Source organism: Nicotiana tabacum, chromosome 8 (assembly GCF_000715075.1).
Source record: "Nicotiana tabacum cultivar K326 chromosome 8, ASM71507v2, whole genome shotgun sequence".
Taxonomy (NCBI): Eukaryota; Viridiplantae; Streptophyta; class Magnoliopsida; order Solanales; family Solanaceae; genus Nicotiana; species Nicotiana tabacum.
The window spans coordinates 181,095,615-181,104,352 of NC_134087.1; the positions used below are offsets into that span (position 1 = coordinate 181,095,615).

At 41.6% G+C, this 8,738-nt stretch overlaps 2 protein-coding genes across 2 annotated transcripts; both read right to left on the reverse strand.

Annotated features, from left to right (window-relative positions):
* Nucleotides 1–414: 414 nt before the first annotated feature.
* On the reverse strand, nucleotides 415–1,280 carry LOC142163432 (uncharacterized). The gene is made up of 2 exons (XM_075220718.1): nucleotides 898–1,280; nucleotides 415–811 (listed from the first exon to the last, which is right to left on the reverse strand). The coding sequence occupies exons 1-2, from the start codon at nucleotides 1,278–1,280 to the stop codon at nucleotides 415–417; spliced, it is 780 nt and encodes a 259-aa protein (XP_075076819.1).
* Nucleotides 1,281–2,460: 1,180 nt separating this feature from the next.
* On the reverse strand, nucleotides 2,461–3,114 carry LOC107789123 (uncharacterized). Its single transcript, XM_016610891.1, has one exon. It carries the CDS (start codon nucleotides 3,112–3,114, stop codon nucleotides 2,461–2,463), a length of 654 nt encoding a protein of 217 aa, XP_016466377.1.
* Nucleotides 3,115–8,738: the final 5,624 nt, after the last annotated feature.

Genomic DNA, 8,738 nt, shown 5'->3' on the forward strand with positions numbered 1-8,738 from the left:
TCCGATCTGCGCATACGTCACTAAAGAAGATAAGAATCCACATATATGGGGGAACACGTCAAAGGCCCATGTTATGGAAGTATTTTTTTTGGTAATTCAAATATTATTAATTTTCAAAGCAACAAATTACAATGTATAAGGCTAACTCAGCCTGTATGTGAATCACTGCTATATGCATCTCTTCTATACCCCCTGCCTTTTTGACCTATATTACATGATAGTACTACTACTTTCCTCCTCCTATATGAACTTGTATTGTAATACTTCTTTGAGTTTACCAACAGCTCTAATGTTACAAATGTAGATAATTTCTCTAACAATGTTTTGTCTATCCCTATGAATCCTCTCAAAAACTCTATGATTTCTCTCCACCCATATGCTATACAATGTTTCAGCTAGTATCATTCTCAGCAGCTACCCTTCAGTTGATTTCTTCTTTGCTTTCTCCACAAACCAGCATATTAATTGACTCCATGTATTTGCTGGCACTTGTATTTGCATCCATTTGAATATGTCATTCCATATTTCCATGATGATAGTACAATTATAGATTAAATGGTGATGATTCTCTGGTTGACAATTACAGAATACACATGTAGTATCCACAGTCATGCTCCATTTACTCAGTCTATCAGCAGTCAGCATCCTTTCCTGTATGATCAACCATATAGAGAATACAGCTTTGGGTCTAGCTAAGTTTATGAGCATAATTGCTTTCCATTCCACCTTTTTAGTGTTCCCAGCTGCTGCAAATATATTTGCTTGATGACACTTCCTTTGTCTCCTTGCCTTTGTATCTGTGGATTTAGCCCTTTAATAATCAAAATCTTTTATACCATCTAGCTTGCTTGTTTAGCCCCTTTGATGTTCGATATAGGCTGCCCCTTTATATGGTACATATGCACCCATTTAATCCACAATCTGTCAGCTTTTGATGTTAAATCCCATTGCAATTTGAGAATGGCTGCTCTGTTCCATTGCTTAAGATTCAGAATATTTAATCCTCCTACACTCTTTGGTTTGCATACCTTCTCCCAAGATATCAAGGCTCGTTTGGTTATTACATTAGTCCCCAACCACATAAAGCTCCTACAGTAAGCTTCAATAGTTTTAATCACCTTGGCTGGTATCAGAAACATTTGTGACCAATAAGACTGAATTCCAAACAACACAGCTCTTATAAGTTGAATTCTTCTAGCATATGGCAGTTTCCTTGCAGTCCATGATGATATTCTTGCTACTATTTTATCAATCAAAGGTTGCCATTGAGTCTCCTTCATCTTCCTAGTAGTTAATGGAACTCCCGGGGTATTTGAATGGTAATTCACCTCTTATGTATCCCAACTATTGAAGTATGGCTTCCTGCTCTGCATCAGTCACCCCACCAAAGTACACTGAACTCTTGTTTAGGTTAGTTTTAAGACCAGAGGCTGCAGAAAATTGATCAAAACACTGCTTTATCATTGCCACAGATTGTTTATCCTCCCTAGCAAATAATAACAGGTCATCTGCAAAGCTCAAATGAGTGAGGCCTAGCTTCTTGCATTTTGGATGAAAGTATAATTGCTTCTTGTTCTTCAACTCTGCCAGCATCCTACTTAGATATTCCATAGCTAGAGCAAATAAGAAAGGCGACATTGGGTCACCCTGTCTGAGTCCTTTTGCAGCAAGAAAGGGCTCAACCAATTCACCATTAATCAAAATAGAATAGCTCACACTTTGGATACAAGCTGTTACCCATTGTGTGAACCTGTGAGGAAATCCTAAACCTTCCATGATTTGTAGCACATAACTCCATTCAACACTATCATATGCTTTTTGCAAGTCTACTTTAATCATGCATCTAGGAGATATATGCTTCCTTGAATAAGCTCTAATCAGTTTATGAGCAAATATAGTGTTATCTGCTCCTTTCCTTCCCGGTATAAAAACCAGCTTGAGCCTCATCAATTAAGAAACTCATAACTTTTTGTAGCCTTGGTGCTAAGAGTTTAGCAATGATCTTATCTAACACTGATCAACAAGATATAGGTTTATAGTCTTTGATAGTAGCAGGGTTAGGGACCTTGGATAATAAAGTAACAGTTGTACAGTTAATGATCCTGGGCATCCTACCTGTTTCAAAGAACTCCAGTACAACATCATAGACATCAACCTTCATTATCTACTATGCTTTTTTGAAAAATACTGCATTGTACCCATCAATACCAGGTGCTTTATCATTTCTAATAGCATGTAAGCAATCATCAATTTCCTGCCTAGTTATATCTTTGATCAATCCATAGTTTGCTGATGGTTCAGTTTAGGTCTCTTCTTCATTGTTTGCATATTAATAACAGGTAACTGATTAGCAGCAGTCCCTATAAGAGATTTATAAAACTCCACAATCTCCCTCTTAATACTCTTAAGCTCTGTTAGGGTTGCACCATTCAATGATGTTAAGGTTGTAATGTTTTTCCTTCATGCTCTTTCTTTCATCACTGCAAAGAAGTACTTGTTGTTTCCATCACCTATATTGATCCATTGGGCTCTTGATTTCTGTTGAAGTATCTTTTCTTCAATAAGTGACCATTTTCCTAACTGGTGTCTAGCTTCCTTCTCCATTATCCTTAGTTGGTATGTGTATCCTTTCTTCATTTCTTGTTGGCATTCAATTATATCTCTTCTTCCTTGTTCAATTTTCATTGCTGAATCCCTAAAATTCTTGTTATTCAAATTCTTAAAGTCTATTTTCATAGCTTTCAATCTGTTCCAGATAGTTACTAGCTTGCAGTATTGCTGCTTCCCTTGCCATCCCTTAGTAACAATACTTTGATATGCCTCATGGTCAGCCCAAACATTCAAGAACCTAAAAGGTATTTTGATATTGTTATTTCTTTTTTGAAATCTCAATGATAGATGGGAATGATCTGATATAAATGGATCTCCAATTTCCACTGTTAGATACCTAAACTTCATCATCCATTCACCATTCCCCAAAGCTCTATCGATTCTGCTAATTACTCTATCCACTTCTATTTGTCCATTTGTCCATGTGAAGTAATCTCCCCTCCAAGGAATTTCAATTATCATAGTATCTGAGTAGAACTCTGTAAAGTCTTGAATATCAGCCATTGTTACTTCATGCCTTGATAGTCTATCTTGAATAGATATGATTGCATTAAAATCCCCCCATATGAGCCATGGTTGATTCATAGATTTAGCCAACATCCTAATTTTTTTCCACATTCCCTTTCTCATTTCTACACTATTGTATCCATATACCACAGTCATAGCACAACAGACATTAGTGCTAGTAACATTATGTGACGACCCGGCTGGTTGTTTTAAGAATTTACGCCCCGATCCCCTATTAACTGCTTTTCCAAAGTTTATTTCTGCTAAATTGATTTGCCGGGATGTTCGATTTTGAGTTTCGGAGAGTTTTAGGACACTTAGTCCCTAAATGAGAGCTTAAGTGTTGGAGAATTGACCGTAGTCGAAACAGTGTGAAGACGGCCTCGGAATGAAAATCATATGGTTCCGTTAGTTCCATTGGGTGATTTCGGGCTTAGGGGCATGTTCAGATTGAGTTTTGGAGGTCTGTAGCAAATTTAGGCTTGAAATGCCGAACGGTCGAATTTTGAAGTTTCTGGTTCGATAGTGAGATTTTGATCCAAAGGTCGGAATGGAATTCCGGAAGTTGTAATAGCTCCGTAGTGTTGAATTTGACGTGTGTACAAAATTTCAGGTCATTCGGACGAGGTTTGATAAACTTTTTGATCGAAAGCATATTTTTAGAGTTTTTGGAATTCTTAGGCTGGAATTCGATGAAAAATAGGTGTTTTGATGTTGTTTTGAGAATTCCGAAGGTTGGAACAAGTTTGAATGGATTTATGAAATATGTTGGTAGGTTTGGTTGAGGTCCCGGGGGCCTCAAGGTGATTTCGAATGGCTAACGGAAAGATTTTTGAAGTTTGAAGTTTTCAGCTGTTATCTATCATAACCACACCTGTGGTTTGGTCTCCGCAGGTGCACCGCCGCAAAAGCGGCTCAGAGGTTGCAGAAGCAGAAATGAGGTAGGGTCCAGAAACGGCAGAAGCGGCATAAGGAACCGCATCTGCGTGACCGCAGATGCTGAATTTGAGGTCGCAGGTGCGAGATTGGGCGTTTAAGTGAAAACCGCAGAAGCGGTTCCCCAACCATAGAAACGGCATCGCAGATGCGATTATTTGACCGCAGATGCGGAAATAGCTAGGTAGATATATGAAAATTTGAGCGTTTAGTTTCAAAAGTTGGAAATTCAACTTGGAGTTTGGGAGAGGGCGATTTTGGGAGGAAATTGAAGAGGAGATCATTGGATAACAATCCTTTAACCCTTTCTAATTTTATTCCATCAAACTATAGTTAGTTTTATCATTTAATTTCGGTTTAGAGATGAAAATTGGGGAAAAATTGGAAGAAAGTTCGTAGACCTTAAATTCGATTTTTGATTGAGAATTTGACCTTGGATTTGGATAATCTTGGTATGCATGAACTTGTGAGAGCGTGAAGATTCTGAATATATAAATTTTACCTGATTCTGAGACGTGGGTCCGAGGGGTGTTTTGGTCAATTTACCTAATTTTGCGTATTAGCTTAGAATTTAATTGTAGAACCAGTTACTTGAAGTGTTATTTACATTATGAAATTGAATTGAATATATTTGGGCCATTTGAAGTCGAGTACTCGTGGTAAGAGCGTGGTTTTAGATTGATTTTTGAGTCGGGTCGAGGTAAGTGGCTTGCCTAACCTTGTAGAGGGGACCTTTCCCCTTGGGATTTGGTATTATTGATAATTGAAATGCCTTGTACGTAAGGTGATGAGTGCGTACTTGTGCTAATTGTTGGAAATCCGGTTTTCATTAAGTAATTACTAGTATGTTTCCTTTCCTGTTTTTGTTACTCGCACTATCAAACATGTTGTAGCTTACGAAAGCATGTCTAAGTGATTTAATTGCTTTATTTGCTCAAACTGCCTTACTTGAATTCTGTGCAGCATGCTAGGCTAGAATCACTTGGTTGCCTTAATATGAAAATTGCCATTTCTGTATGTTTTCCTGTTATTGCTGTGTATTTATTTTGGGACTACGGATGTGGGATTCTGGTAGCTCCCCCTTGCCTGTTTATTTTGGGACTACGGATGTGGGATTCCGGTAGATCCCCCTGCACAGTTATATGGGACTACGAGAATGCACTAGGTAGATTCCCCCAGTACTGGGTATTTACATTTGGGACTACGGAATGGGATTCCGGTAGATCCCCGCGCACTGTGAGTTGGACTACGGGACGGGATCCCGGGAGATCCATTAGATATGTACATATGGGATTACAAGACGGTATCCTGAGAGATCCCCGGTTGTTATTTTGGTGCTAAGTCGCATTTCTTTCTGTGTTTTCCCTTGTCTCTACAATAGTTGTTGTTGCCCATTTTATATCTTGTGTTACTTTTACCGCTGTATTTATTTATATTGTTCTGTTCTACACTGTCAAACATTATATTTTATTTAACCTTAGAAGGGCCCTGACCTTCCTCGTCACTACCCGGCCGAGGTTAGGCTTGGCACTTACTGAGTACCGCTGTGGTGTACTTATGCCCCTTCTGCGCATGTTTTTCATGTGCAGATCCAGGTACTGCAACTTAATCCTATCACCCTTGAGGTGAGGCGACTGCTCCAACGATTTCGAGGTATATCTGCCGCGTCCGTAGACCGAGGAGTCCCTTTCTATTGTAACTTCTAAACATTTGCCCTTCTGTATTTCTTTTCCTTTTTAGATATTTTGGAGTTAGAGTACTGTGTAGTGATCCTTAGCTTGTGATTCATGGGTTTCCAGGTCTTGGAGATATGTATTGGTTTCTGAGAGTTAAATATTGTGTATGCCGAGCTGCACTTTTAAACATTGTTTTATCACTCTTCATTCTGTTTTAATTTGTTTTTATTTCGCATGTTAGTTATCTTCCGCAATTTAGGCTTACCTGGTCGTAGAGGACTAGGTTCCATCACGATGGTTCATGGAGGGCGAACCGGGGTAATCACAAGCTGGTTTATTAGAGTCTCGTTGATCGGTACAGAGACGTCTGTACTTATCTACTAGAGGCTATGTAACTGTTAGGAAAATTCCACTTCATTTGATTTCCTTGTCGTGCGATATTTTGACATCACAATTCTAAACTTCTGTCTTCTATTCTCTCACAGATGGTGAGGACACGTGCTACCCGAGATGATCAGGCACCCGTGCCCCCTACTGCAGCCGTTAGAGGCCGAGGCCGGGGTGGAGGCCGAGGACGCGTACGCAGTGCAGCCAGAGCACCTGCGCAAGCTGCCACAGAGGTACCACTAGCAGTTCCAGCCAGAGTCCTGACACCTAACACACCTACTGCTACTACTACTCCAGCTCTTCAGGAGACTCTGGCATAGTTCATGAGCATGTACACCACTCTGGCTCAGGCAGGGTTGCTTCCCCTTGCTGCAGCTACATCTCAAGCTGGGGGAGGAGCATAGACTCCCGCCGCCCGCACTCCTAAACAACAAGTACATGTTGAGTAGGTCCTTGAGATTATTCATGTACTGCCTACAGTGCCAGTTCAGCTCGAGGGCAGGGTAGCGGCTTCCGAGGAGGAGCAACTGAGGTTTGAGAGGTTCAGAGGTACAAGCCTCCTGTATTCAGTGGTCTAGCATCGGAGGATGCTCTGGGATTTCTATATGAGAGTTACCGCATTCTCCGTACCATGGGTATATCAGGATCGAGCAGGGTTTCCCTTACTACTTTCTAGCTTTGAGGAGCTGCCTATGAGTTAGACAGTCCGGATAAGGCTGCTTCACTAACTTGGACTCAGTTTTCAGATCTGTTCCTGAGAGAGTAGGTTCCTCAGAGCCTCAGGGACGCATGGCGCACAGAGTTTGAGCATTTGCGCCAGGGTGCTATGACTATCTCATAGTATGCTGTCTGTTGCACTAGTTTGGCTAGGCATGAACCAACCTTGGTTTCTACTTTTCACGAGAGGGTTCGCCGGTTTATTGAAGGCCTTATTCCCAGAATCAGGTATAGCATGGCTCGTGAGTTGAGATGGATATTTCTTATCAGCAGGTGGTGAGCATTGCTAGGAGGATTGAGGGGATGCATGCTAGGGAAAGAGAGGAGAGGGAGGCTAAGAGGTCTCGAGAGTCAGGCCATTTCTCTAGTGCCCGTGCCCCAGCAACAGGTCGTCATGGTAGGGGTTATATGAGTCGCTCTGTTCATTCATCTCTGCCAGCAGCCAGTGGTATCCCAGCTCCTCCTAGGCCTTAGGAGCCTTATTATGCACCACCGGTATCTAGCACGTCTCCTGCGCGGGTGCTTTCAGAGGTCAGTCCAGCAGACCTGACCTGAGCAGTCACAACCACCAGGTCCTCCTAGAGCTTGTTTCGAGTGTGGTGACACATGTCATATGGTGAGGGATTTCCCCAGACTTGGGAGGGGTGTACCTCCACAGATTTCTCAGCCACAGCGTGCCCCACAGAGTTCTCAGGCTATGGTTATAGCTCCAGTTGCTACCCAACCTGCTCAGCCAGCTAAAGGTGGAGGTCAGCGAGGTAGAGATCGCCCTAGAGGGGGAGGCCAGGCCAGATACTATGCCCTTCCTGCCCGTACCGAGGTTGTTGCCTCCGATTCTGTCATCATAGGTATTATACTGGTTTGTCACAGAGATGCATCGGTTCTATTCGATCCAATCTCCACTTATTCTTATGTGTCTTCTTATTTTGCTCCACATTTGGGTGTATATCGGGATTCTTTGAGTTCCCCTATTTATGTTTCTACTCCTGTGGGAGATTCTCTTTTTGTGGACCGCATCTATCAATTGCGTTTGGTTGCTCTTAGTGGTTTTGAGACTAGAGCCGATTTATTGTTACTCAGCATGGTAGATTTTGACATTATCTTGGGCATGGATTGGTTGTCGCCCCGTTATGCTATTCTTGATTGTCATGCCAGAACAATGACGCTGGCTGTGACAGATGTGCCGCGTGTTGAGTGGAGGGGTACTTTAGATCACACTCCCAGTAGAGTTATCTCTTTTCTTAAATCTCAACATATAGTTGAGAAGGGGCGTGACGCGTATTTAGCTTATGTGAGAGATATCAGTATTGATACCCCTTCAGTTGATTCAGTTCCAGTAGTACGAGATATTCCCGATGTGTTTCCAGTTGATCTTCCGGGCATGCCGCCTGATAGAGATATTGATTTTGGCATTGATCTGCTGCTAGGCACTCAGCCCATTTCTATTCCTCCGTATCTGATGGCTCCTCCTGAGTTAAAGGAATTGAAGGATCAGTTACAGGAATTGTTTGATAAGGGTTTTATTCGGCCTAGTGTATCACATTGGGGTGCTCCTATCTTGTTTGTGAAGAAAAAAGATGGTTCTATGCGTATGTGTATTGATTATCGCCAGTTGAACAAGGTTACAGTGAATAACCGTTATCCTTTGCCTCGTATTGATGATCTGTTTGACTAGCTTCAGGGCGCACGAGTGTTTTCTAAGATTGATTTACGCTTAGGGTACCATCAACTGAAGATTTGAAAGCCAGATATCCCGAAGACTGCTTTCAGGACTCGGTATTGTTATTACGAGTTCCTTGTTATGTCATTTGGTCTGACCAATGCCCCAGCAACCTTTATGCATTTGATGCACAATGTGTTCCAGTCGTATCTTGACTCGTTCATCATTGTCTTTATTGATGATAT

What these genes read in the sequence shown, in the direction of transcription:
- LOC142163432 (XM_075220718.1), bottom strand. Translation starts at nt 1,280, where the DNA reads ATGAAGGAGACTCAATGGCAACCTTTGATTGATAAAATAGTAGCAAGA. An exon ending in TGGATTAAATGGGTGCATAT is followed by an intron (nt 812 to 897) that starts GTACCATATAAA and finishes TGATTATTAAAG; the next exon opens with GGCTAAATCCACAGATACAA.
- LOC107789123 (XM_016610891.1), bottom strand. Translation starts at nt 3,114, where the DNA reads ATGGCTGATATTCAAGACTTTACAGAGTTCTACTCAGATACTATGATA.